Raw genomic sequence first — 13,015 nt, forward strand, 5'->3', positions numbered from 1 at the left:
AAATCACACATACATTAGTCCAGGATTTATTTAGCATGAAAAAACACACATACATTAGTCCATTATTTATTTAGCATGTAAAAACACACATACTTTAGTCCATGATTTTCTAGCATGTAAAAACACACATACTTTAGTCCAGGATTTATTTAGCATGTGAAATCACACATACATTAGTCCAGGATTTATTTAGCATGAAAATAACACACATACATTAGTCCAGGATTTATTTAGCATGAAAAAACACACATACATTAGTCCATGATTTTCTAGCATGTAAAAACACATATACTTTAGTCCATGATTTTTTTAGCTTGTGAAAACACACATACATTAGTCCAGGATTTTAGCATGTAAAACCACACATACATTAGTCCATGATTTTTTAGCATATAAAAACACACATACATTAGTCCATGATTTTAGCATGTAAAACCACACATACATTAGTCCATGATTTTTTAGCGTGAAAAAACTCACATACATTAGTCCATTATTTTTAGCATGTAAAAACACACATACATTAGTCCATGATTTTTTAGCGTGAAAAAACACACATACATTAGTCCATTATTTTTAGCATGTAAAAACACACATACATTAGTCCATGATTTTTAGTATGTAAAAAAAACACATACATTGGTCCATGATTTTTTTGGGATGTAAAAACACACATGGATTAGTCCATGATTTTTAGCATGTAAAAACACACATATTTTAGTTTATGACATTTTAATATCTAAAAACACTTATACAATAGTCCATGTTTTTTTAGCATGTAAAATCACATGATTTTCTAGCATGTAAAAACACACATACATTAGTCCATGATCTTTAGCATGTAAAATCACACATACATTAGTTCATAATTTATTATCATGTAAAAATACACATACATCAGTTAATGGCTTTGTGCCTGTAAAAACACACATATTTTACTTCATGATACTTTATCATGTAAAAACACACATACATTAGTCCATGTTTTTTTAGCATGTTTAAACACACATACATCAGTTCATGACATTGTATCATGTAAAAACACACATATTTTAGTTCATGACATTTTATCATGTAAAAACACAAATACAATAGTCCATGTTCTCTTATCATGTAAAATCACATACATTAGTCTATGTTTCAGCATTTTCCCATCTGGCTCCACATATGACCACCAGAGAGAGCCCTTGCCTGAGTACTGTCCCTGCACTCCCTCTCCACTCTCAGCAGTCTCTCCCTCAGCCAGATCTCCTCAGCTGTTTCCAATCCACCTCATCACCACCAGTATATAGTGTTACGCCCCATGTGGTCTAGGGGTGCGGGGCCTAACATAAAGGTAAATTAAAGGAAATAATGGGTAACAAAAACACAAATGTCTCCATAAAAAGGTAACACATTTTATTTACAAGAATACCCAAACAATAACTAAAAGTGAAGCAAAAGGCTTCAGGGTGAACCAAGGCCAAAATAACAAACAAAACCCCAACTAACTCAACCCAGGGAGCTTACCTGCAAAAGAAACAGTAAAATAACGACAAACACTAACCTCCCTGGACTAACATAAACAGGAGAAAACACTTACTAAAGAAAAAAGCGGTTCACCCCTACAGCTTCACCTAAATTTAAACCAACACTAAACACAGAGTACAGAGTGGGACCTAACACAAAACACCAAAGAAACAACAAAGTGCACACAAATCAAAACAGGTGGAGAAGATCACTGAGCTGCAATGGAGACATGATGCAGCCCAGCTCCCTTTTCCGGGTCTGGAGGTCCAAGCGGTGGTTTTGAAGGCTTCCTTCACCGGCCTCGACCAATGGGGAGCCACGCCTCGAGCACCACACCTGAAAGAAATAAAAACAGAAAAACACACAAAGATCCAAAAAACATACAGAAGTCCCACTCTGACAGAAATACACAAAACCAAGAGAACCAAATACAGCCACAGCCGTAACAATAGTCTGCCTGCCGTCACCACCTCATTGTGAAGTCTTGTACCGCCCTGCATACATCTCTGAGCGTTTCTATTTACTTAATCTGCTGGTTTTGATCTCTGCCTGCCTCCTGCCTCCTGCCTCGACCCATGCCTGGACTCTGACCACGCTTATCTCTTGCCCTTGTCCATTAAACCATTTGCTTATGGATGCAACCGTCTCAGTCTCTGCGTCACACCATGATTTTTTAGCATGTAAAAACACACATACATTAGTCCATGATTTTTTAGCATGTAGAATTACACATACATTAGTCCATGACTTATTAGCATGTAAAAACACACATACATTAGTCCATGATTTTTTAGCATGTAAAAACACACATACATTAGTCCATGATTTTTTTAGCATGTAAAAACACACATACATCAGTCCATGATTTTTTAGCATGTAAAAACAAACATACATTGGTTCATGATTTTTTAGCATGTGAAAACGCACTTACATTAGTCCATGATTTTTTAGCATGTGAAAACGCACATACATTAGTCCATGACTTATTAGCATGTAAAAACACACATACATTAGTCCATGATTTTTTAGCATGTGAAAACACACATACATTAGTCCATGATTTTTTTAGCATGTAGAAACACACATACATTAGTCCATGACTTATTAGCATGTAAAAACAAACATACCTTAGTCCATGACATTTTTAGCATGTAAAAACACACATACATTAGTCCATGACTTATTAGCATGTAAAAACACACGTACAATAGTCCATGATTTTTTTGCATGTAAAATCACACATACATTAGTCCATGACATTTTAGCATGTAGAAATACACATACATTAGTCCATGATTTATTAGCATGTAAAAACACACATACCTTAGTCCATGACATTTTTAGCATGTAAAAAAACACATACATTAGTCCATGATTTATTAGCATGTAAAAACACACATACATCAGCCAATGATTTTTTTAGTATGTAGAATTACACATACATTAGTCCATGACTTATTAGCATGTAAAAACACACATACATTAGTCCATGATTTTTAGCATGTAGGAACACACATACATTAGTATATGGTTTATTACTACGTAAAAACACACATACATTGGTTCATGATTTTTTTAGCATGTAAAAACACACATACATTAGTCCATGGTTTATTACTATGTAAAAACACACATACATTGGTTCATGATTTTTTAGCATGTAAAAACACACATACATTAGTCCATGACATTTTAGCATGTAAAAATACACATACATTAGTCCATGATTTTTAGCATGTAAAAACACACATACATTAGACCATGATTTTTAGCATGTAAAAACACACATACATTGGTCCATGATTTTTAGCATGTAAAAACACACATACATTAGTCCATGACTTATTAGCATGTAAAAACACACATACATTAGTCCATGATTTTTTTGCATGTAAAACCACACATACATTAGTCCATGACATTTTAGCATGTAGAAATACACATACATTAGTCCATGATTTTTATCATGTAAAAACACACATACATTAGTCCATGATTTATTACTATGTAAAACACACATACATTAGTCCATGACTTATTACCATGCAAAAACACATATACATTAGTCCATGATTTTTTAGCATGTAGAAACACACATACATTAGTCCATGACTTATTAGCATGTAAAAACAAACATACCTTAGTCCATGACATTTTTAGCATGTAAAAACACACATACATTAGTCCATGACTTATTAGCATGTAAAAACACACATACATCAGCCAATGATTTTTTTACTATGTAGAATTACACATACATTAGTCCATGACTTATTAGCATGTAAAAACACACATACATTAGTCCATGATTTTTTTGCATTTAAAAACACACATACATTGGTTCATGATTTTTTAGCATGTAAAAACACACATACATTAGTCCATGACATTTTAGCATGTAGAAATACACATACATTAGTCCATGATTTTTAGCATGTAAAAACACACATACATTAGTCCATGATTTTTAGCATGTAAAAACACACATACATTAGTCCATGATTTTTTAGCATGTAGAATTACACATACATTAGTCCATGACTTATTAGCATGTAAAAACACACATACATTAGTCCATGATTTTTTAGCATGTAAAAACACACATACATTAGTCCATGATTTTTTTTACCTGTAAAAACACACATACATTAGTCCATGGTTTATTACCATGTAAAAACACACATACATTAGTTCATGATTTATTAGCATGTAAAAACAAACATACATTAGCCCATGATTTTTTAGCATGTAGAATTACACTTCCATTAGTCCATGATTTTTTTAGCATGTGAAAACGCACGTACATTAGTCCATGATTTTTTAGCATGTGAAAACACACATACATTAGTCCATGTTTATTACTATGTAAAAACAAACATACATTGGTTCATGATTTTTTAGCATGTAAAAACACATATACATTAGTCCATGACTTATTACCATGCAAAAACACACATGCATTAGTCCATGATTTTTTAGCATGTGAAAACACACATACATTTGTCCATGATTTTCAGCATGTAAAAACACACATACATTAGTCCATGATTTTTAGCATGTAAAAACACACATACATTAGTCCATGATTTTTTTGCATGTAAAACCACACATACATTAGTCCATGACATTTTAGCATGTAGAAATACACATACATTAGTCCATGATTTTTAGCATGTAAAAACACACATACATTAGTTCATGATTTATTACTATGTAAAACACACATACATTAGTCCATGACATTTTAGCATGTAGAAATACACATACATTAGTCTATGTTTCAGCATTTCCCCATCTGGCTCCACATATGACCACCAGAGGGAGCCTTTGCCTGAGTACTGTCCCTGAACTCCCTCTCCACTCTCAGTAGTCACTCCCTCAGCCAGATCTCCTCAGCTGTTTCCAATCCACCTCATCACCACCAGTATATAGTCTGCCTGATGTCAGCACCTCATTGTGAAGTCTTGTACTGCCCTGCATACATCTCGGAGTGTTTATATTTACTTAATCTGCTGGTTTTGATCTTTGCCTGCCTTCTGCCTCGACCCATGCCTGGACTCTGACCACGCTTATGTCTTGCCCTTGTCCATTAAACCATTTGCTTATGGATTGAAATGTCTCAGTCACTGCGTTACACCATGATTTATTAGCATGTTATAACACACATACATTAGTCCATGATTTTTTAGCATGTAGAAACACACATACATTAGTTCATGATTTATGATCATGTAAAAACACACAAACATTAGTCCACGACTTTTTAACATGCAAAATCACAGTCTCAGATTTTTTAGGATGTAAAAACATACACAGATTAGTCTTTTTTTTTAGCTTGTAAAAAAGATGTCCATGTTTTTTTTTACCAAAACACATGTTTTTTTAGTATCTAAAAAATTCAAGGTCCATGGTCTTTGCTGTGGTGTTGTAATTATGCCTAAATGTTACAAAGGGACCCAAAGTGTGCCAGGAAAATGTCTTCACCTCTCTCACTGTTCAACTCGAGTTCCTCTCATTTACAAACAGAGACTCTGAACTTCTCTGTCACTGCAGACTTCCTCATCCAAACCACAGCTTCTCTGTCGGTATCCTGCCATGGACTTTCTCTGGATCTACGACAAACACAATGTACCTCCTTTTGACCTTCTCTATTCTTCTCCAAAGATTAATCATTGTGTCTGTGGTTCTCTTTCTCTGCAGGAAACCAAACTGTAGCTCACAAATGTGCACTTCTGACCGCAGCCTATAGCTTCCTGAAATTTTTACCAAAACTTAATTATACACCACTGACTCCAGCTCAAGAGTTAAAACCACAAGTCATTCAGATTTGGAGCAGACAGGGCACCACCGACAGAGAGCGCAGTTAGAACAAATCTCAGAAGGACACAAAGCATTCTCTCAGTGCTCATGTAACTTCAGAGATTTTCAAAGCAAATGGGAAATCTGCAGCCAAATGAAGAAACTTCCTGTATTATTTTCCCAGATTACAAAGTTGCTAAAGAAAGTCGGTGACGCTGTGGCTGCTGCAAGATATTCAGTTGATGAGTGTGTCTGAATAAAGTACATGACGTACATCAGAAGTGGGGAAACAGAAACCTTTCGTCAATGAGGACAAGACAGTCTTTGAACCAGTTTGACCACAAACTTACAAAAGTGAAATTTATGAGAAAAGTGATGTCAAAACAGAGCATGTGATTTCCAGGTTGATACGAAGAAGTGTGAAAACCAAAGCAAGGTGAGCTTAGTTCTTAAGGGAAACGCCTGAAAAAGCAAATCAAAGAAAACAAATGTATTAAAAAAAATCTAAATACAAAGTTTGGGGGGAAGTTTCTGATTTTATTTAAATAATTGTTCCAGTTATCTTTTGATCTATTTTCAAAGAGTTCCCAAGGATCTTTTAGTCATGATTATGCTGTCTTTGGCCAAAATTTAGAAAATTGTAGTTTTCTAGGACATAATTTCTGCAGAGCGGCAGGAATTGATCAGAAATTCACCTCTGAATTGAATTGAATTTTAGTTCAAAGCAAGCCTGTGTTTACACTCTTTCCCGCTAGCTTACAGCCCCAAGGTCACATGACTGTACATAAAAAACGGCATACAGTATTGGAATTATACAGCCACACAGTTTGAGCCAAATGGCAGCTTGAATAAGGAAAACAAAGACACATGGATCTCCACTATTTTACCAAAAGTATTCACTCACTCATCCAGATTATCACAATCAGGTGTCCTTATCACTTGTCCTGGCCACAGGTGCATAAAATGAGGCACTCAGACATGCAGACTGTTTTTACAGATATTTGTCAAATAAAGTTCAGTTTTCAGGAGCTCAGTGAATTCCATGGTGGAACTGTTATAGGATTCCACCTGTGCAACAAATCCAGTCATGAAAAGTCCTAAATATTCCACAGTCAACTGTCTGCTCTATCATAACATGATCAAAGAGTTTGGGAACAACCACTCAGCTATCAAGTTGTAGACCACTTAAACTGACGGAGAGGGGTCAGAGGAAGCTGAAGCTCATAGTACAAAGAGGGCATTGACTTTCTGCACCATCACTAAAGATCTCCAACCTTCATGTGACCTTCAGTACAGTTTACAGAGAGCTTCATATAATGGGTTTCTATGGTTGAACAGCTGCATTCAAGCCACACATCACCGAGTGCAATGCAAAGCGTCGGATGCAGTGATGTAAAGCACAACGCCTCTGGACTCTAGAGCAGTGGAGACGCCTCCTCTGGAGGGATGAATCACGCTTTTCCATCTGGAAATCTGATGGACCAATCTGGGTTTGGAGGTTGCAGGAGAACCGGACATTTCTGACTGCACTGGAGGAGGAGGAATGATGGTGTGGGCTTGTTTTTCAGGAGTTAATTACAGAGAAAGGAACTCTGAAACCTTCAGGATACCAGAACATTTTGGACAATTCCAAGCTTCCAACCTTGTGGGAACAGCTTGGAGCAGACCCTTCCTCTTCCAACATGACTGTGCAGCAGTGCACAAACCAAGGTCCACCCGACCAATGTGCTTTTGGAAGAATGGTCAGAAATTCCTAAACACGTCACTTAGTCAAATTGTCATATTAAAGTGTGGGATCAGCTGCCATTGGCCAGATCAGAGGTGATCACCTCAAACATCAGAACTGATTCATTTCATTAAAAAATGCCTCCCAGATGTGTTTGATTGGGTTTTGATGTTATTTGAAAGAGTTGACTGGTTTTCTTAACCAATCTATTACAGTCATACAAAGGAAGTTAAACTTTTTGAGGCCTAAAACATCTGATTCTACATAAAGAGAGGATCTTTGGTTGCTTTTGACAAAACCTACAAAAAACATTTTATTATTTGTTTCTGTGACTGTCTTGCATTTGTCATGTTAGTTATATGTAGTTTGGTTGTCTTTCCTCTATCTTCATTAGCTTCTCTAAATCTCTGGAGGAAGAGGTGGTTACAAAACGCAGATCTGTTTATTTTTAAAGAATTTATTATTCTTGTAATACCAAATTTATGTAAAAAACGTATTTAGCTGAAGACAAAAGTACAAACCATGACAAAGAAAACATCAAACCAAATAAAAAAATCTTCACAGAATTTGAAATAGACACAAACATGTTACAAACAAGAAGTTTAATTAAAACATTTCTACAATACATTAGAATTGCCTTTTCACAATACAAAAATACAGAAAAAAAACCCAAAAAGGTTACATTGAATTCCCAAAAAATGAACAAAAAAAATGTGACAAAGACAGAATTGACTCACATGATAAACTCAAACCCGAGTGAACTAGCTGGACTTGATCAGGACCTCCCCTTCACAGATAAATCTGTTCAAAAACTGAGCTCTCGCTGGCCTCCAGCGTCCTCCGTCATCAGGGATCATCAGAGCGTGCCGAAGAGAAGGATCCTGGAAACCTGGTGCCCAGGAGCTTCAAATGTATGACGGAGCATCAGCACATGTGAAACAGAACATTAAGAAAAATGAACAATTATGACAAGAGGAACAAGTTTGTTTTTTTCATAGAAGCAAAACTTTGGCTAGAAGTCAAATGAATGTTTAGAGCTACAAACACATGCGATGCAGGTTCAGAACGTGCTGAACAGGCACTCTTGAATGCATTTTTTGCATATTCTATTCACCCAAATCTGTCGCTACGAGGGTTAAAAGAGGTTTGGTGTGAAATGACAAATCGGTCAAGTCTTGATGTTCTGTAACTCCAGCCGGTCACACACTACAATTAATAATTTGGAATCCATACTTCACTACCAAATCCAAGTTGGGGGTTGATCAACCTGGGCGATTTTTTTTTTTACGTGCATATACTGGCTGCCTATTTTGTACGCAGAGCTCAAAACAGGCTAAAAATGTGCGGCTAAAAGTGAAAGTTTTGGAATGTTGAACCTAAAACATGCATATGTGCATGCTCACAGAGACTTTTCATTAGAAGTGGTTTTGTAAATGTGCATTTCCATGCATGAATTTAGCAAGAATATTTAAGTAAAAATGAAACATAATGAGAAAGTGATCAAAAACATGAAGCTAACAATTTAGCTTCCTAACAATGAATAAAAAGCGTTCTTACCCGAGAGTGTCAGTGTCATTCCGTCCATCGATCCACTGCCAGCTGTTGCCATTTTTATGAAGACCCAACCAGTATCCGTGATATTCATCAAAGTAAAACTTGCAGTTTTTCCTTATAAACTCCTGTAAACAAAGAAACAAAACGGTTACAGTCATGAAGGCAACAGTGATGACCCACTCTGACAGCAGAAGCTCACCTGTTCCTGCAGGTTATCCACAACAACCAGATCTGAACCCACTTTTTGACAAAACTTTCGGCTATCTGCCCAGTTTTTCCACCCATAATCCTCCTGATAAAACATGTAGCACTTTTGCTGGAAGTGAATCCAGCCTCTCTGGCATGGCTGACACTCTGGATGGAGGAAACAAATACAAACATATTGGAAAAGGATATGAACAGCATGTGAGCATGTTTGTTTTTCACACCAAAAACAAAACAACATTTTTTATTTATTTGTATTCTCTTTGTTTTCCCTGGTTCTGATGGAACTCCATTCTACTCACTAATGGGAAATTAATCTGATTTATGTCAAACTTGAAAATCTCTCTGAACATAATAAAAATCTAAATCCAATTTGTCCATCAGAGTTTATATCAATTTCTAACTGAGTTAATGTCCTTCTTTGACCAAAATATAAACTAACGTAGAAGTTATATTTACCTGTATTGTTGTTATGATCTAATATGTATTTGCTAATGTGTAAGATTCAGTAAACAAACGATAAAGCAGAGTCTCACTTTTCTCAGGACAAAAGCCTTCCACAGGGAAGCTTTCAAATCTCATGATGACGCCCAGCGTTCGGTTGAGTTCATCTCTCTCTGAGCTCAGTTCTTCTGTTTGGTTCCTCAGGAGTTTGATCTGCAGGAGAAGCTGATCGTTTAAAGCTGAGAGATCCATCAGATCTGCCTGGCTCTTGTTCATCCGCAGAATGACTGTAAAGAAAAGAAAACAATAAAAAAAACATTTCATTAAAATAAAATAAACAGCTGGGTTTCGATTAATGTGAAAAACAAAAAGACGCTGTTTTGCTTTGATGTTCAGCAAATATCTTTAAGATAAAAGTGTTTTTCATTTTACTATCTTTACATTGTTATATAAACTTGTATGATAATAGAAGAATATTAAACAAACTGATCATTTTATTTTTCTGTGCTATTAATAGTTTCCAGCTGTTTTTGAAAAACTATGGACATTTTTTAAATAATCAAAAGTCTGATTTTTTTGCTTTTTTAGTTAACATGCTATTCTTAGCAAAAGAAAATGGTATTAGTTTGAATTAAGTTGATTCAAACTATTTCATGGTGGTAGAGTCAGCAAGTCTGAAAGAAGAAACTGCAAATAACAAGAAACTCTGCTGCAAATAAAAAAAATGCTCCAAATAAAAAAGGCATAACGGAAGTGGATTATCTGGGAAATTTGGGGAAAAAAAAATAAACTGCATTAACATTTTCGCCATCGGTTGCCTCCACTCAGGTGTGTTTTTGTCCCAGGCTCACTAAAGCTCCTGCTGTCAGTCGTGTTTGTCTGAGGTAGACCTTTCCTTTCATTTTCTTTTTTTTTTTTAGTTTGCACAGTAATTTTTGTCTTGTTATGATGGCTGGTCTCAGCCACCTTCCTATTCAAACTGAAAACAAGTCACCTGAAAGTTTAGTTTAGCTTATTGATTTATCAGGACAGCACACAAATACATTGAGCTTAAGACACTTGCTCCAGATTGGAGCTTAAAAGCTAATTTCCAAAGCAAAATAAAGACAAAAAAGCTCTTTTGTTTCAAATTCAATTCGTTTTAAATGGGATAATTTCAAAAATTACTTATAATTTTTTATCTGAAAAAATAAGATAATAATAAAAAAAAACAATCAGTAATTATTTTTTGGTTAATTTTAAAATGACAAGCATTCACTTATATTTTTATTCTGCCAAGTAAACTCTGTTTAATCTTTAAGCTGAGATGTTTGTTCTTCGTATAGACCGAGTTTTCTTTCTCAAAGGTTTTTTTGCGTTAAAGTGAAACTTACTGAGGATGATGGTGACGACGCTCGCGATCAGGAGCACCGAGAAGATCCCCAAACTCAACCACAGCACACAGGAGGGGGAACGTTGGGCGGTTTGGGGTTCCACTTCACTTCCTGCTGGAGCTGGAAAACAAAAGCTCATGTTGACCAACCAGACTCACATATACAAACAGAGCACAGAGATTCTACAGTCAACATCATCTTAATGAGAACTCTGGATACCAAAACTACAGCTTAAACTCCCTCAAAAGCAGCTTCTGTGAGTCTTTTGTCAGTAAGAAAGCTCCTGGAATTTCTTTCATAGGAAGAAAACCTTACAATGAACAATTTAGATAGAATTTAATGTATTTGTTAAAAAAATGAATGTTCAAATTCACTGTTTAAACTTTACTTCTGACTTAATCGTTAGGGTAAATGTTTAATCTGTGTGTTTTAATCGCCACATTTATTTAAAAACTGAATTTTGACGTTGACATTTTTGCTTTAAAACACTAATGGGTGCTAAAATTAGGGGTAAAACGCTTCACTTTCCCTTCAATTAAGGTTAAACTTTGTTTTTTAGTTCACCATTTTCTTCAAGTTCGATATATAAGTTGTGTTTTACAAAAAACAACATAAAACGGAAAATTACGAAAAATATTTCTGTTCTTAAAGGTCCGTTATGTTGAAAGGTAAAATCCTAAAGGACATATCCTGTTTAGGTTTTATCATATATAATAAAGTTAAACAGTTTATGTTATTTTTTTTAAGCTCATTCGAAGTGTGAAAAACTAAAATACCTGTGAAGAACGTGAAAAGAAGGAAGGAACTCACTCTGTGAAGCTTCTTCAGACTTTTTTTGGCCACATTTCAACTCCGAATAAAACGTAGTGACTCTGGTTTCTTCTGGAAGACAGAAATGTTAGATGTGACGAGGCATTTCCTTCAGAGTTTATGACCATAAACAAAACTTTTAAAAACATTTATTCTGCTTATTTACTGTCTCTACATCCCAATTAAGATTCCAACCTTTAGATTATTTTCTTGTTGGTGAATGAAAAGCTTTCATTCATTGCAGTCACTCACCTTTCTGAGGAGGATTTTTGTTTCTGAAAATCACTGAGGCATAATGAAGTTCTTCCTCCATCTTCAAATTAAGCTCAAAACGAGAGAAGGAGTTTACAAAACCTGCCAGAGCTCTGCACGACAGACGCCTTCCTCTTCTCTGAAGCAGTTTTTAGACCCCAGCAGTGACACAGATTCTTTCACGATGTCTGTTTATTATTACTCAAGTCTGTGTTTGAGGGAAGAACATTGCTTATGGGACAATGTGGTAGTACTAGTGTTGAGTACTAGATTGCACATCAGAGCTCTGGGTCAGTCGGCCCATGTGAATTTCCTATATTGCACAGTTGAGTTGAATGAATAGGAAAATATTCTGTCACAATTCTTATGAAAACCCATGAAAAAATAAAATGTAGTACTGTCATACAAAAGCAGTTTACATTGATTTAAATTTCCAACTACTAAAATGATCAATCTTTCTATATAGGCTATATCTAAGGCTGCATTCACACCTTACACAAAAGTCAATGGTACAAACGTGAAATGAGGTACTGCAGCATGATATAAGCGAGCGGCGCAGCGGTCCAGCACCAGAGGAACTCAAATATTTGAACTTTGGTGAGACTGCTGCATCGCGTCAACCAATCAGGGACTCAAACTTTGGGCATGTAATGTTTCCAGTGACTCAATCCACGGATGGTAAACACATCCAATACGGTGGATTGGTCCAACTGTTCTGCTCCTGAAATTCCATCCATTCATTTTCTTCACCCGCTGTATCCCTCTCGGGGCAACAGGGTTCCCAGGACCCGTCCCGCTGTGATGGTAAGTCCCCCCCCCCGCCAGAATGTGTCTCCCCGCTCTC

General features: G+C 35.9%; 1 protein-coding gene across 2 annotated transcripts; it reads right to left on the minus strand.

Annotated features, from left to right (window-relative positions):
- Positions 1–7,884: 7,884 nt before the first annotated feature.
- LOC112136644 (C-type lectin domain family 12 member B) lies at positions 7,885–13,015 on the minus strand. 2 transcript variants are annotated; one of them, XM_036216142.1, is made up of 7 exons: positions 12,172–13,015; positions 11,920–11,988; positions 11,110–11,229; positions 9,829–10,023; positions 9,288–9,442; positions 9,092–9,213; positions 7,885–8,437 (listed from the first exon to the last, which is right to left on the minus strand). In XM_036216142.1, the coding sequence occupies exons 1-7, from the start codon at positions 12,230–12,232 to the stop codon at positions 8,296–8,298; spliced, it is 864 nt and encodes a 287-aa protein (XP_036072035.1). In that variant the 5' UTR covers positions 12,233–13,015; the 3' UTR covers positions 7,885–8,295. The 2 variants fall into 2 exon arrangements, with proteins under 2 accessions (XP_036072035.1, XP_024114257.1); XM_024258489.2 differs by having other exon boundaries at positions 7,887–8,437; positions 11,920–11,991; positions 12,172–13,012.

This window comes from Oryzias melastigma, linkage group LG16, assembly GCF_002922805.2.
Source record: "Oryzias melastigma strain HK-1 linkage group LG16, ASM292280v2, whole genome shotgun sequence".
NCBI lineage: Eukaryota > Metazoa > Chordata > Actinopteri > Beloniformes > Adrianichthyidae > Oryzias > Oryzias melastigma.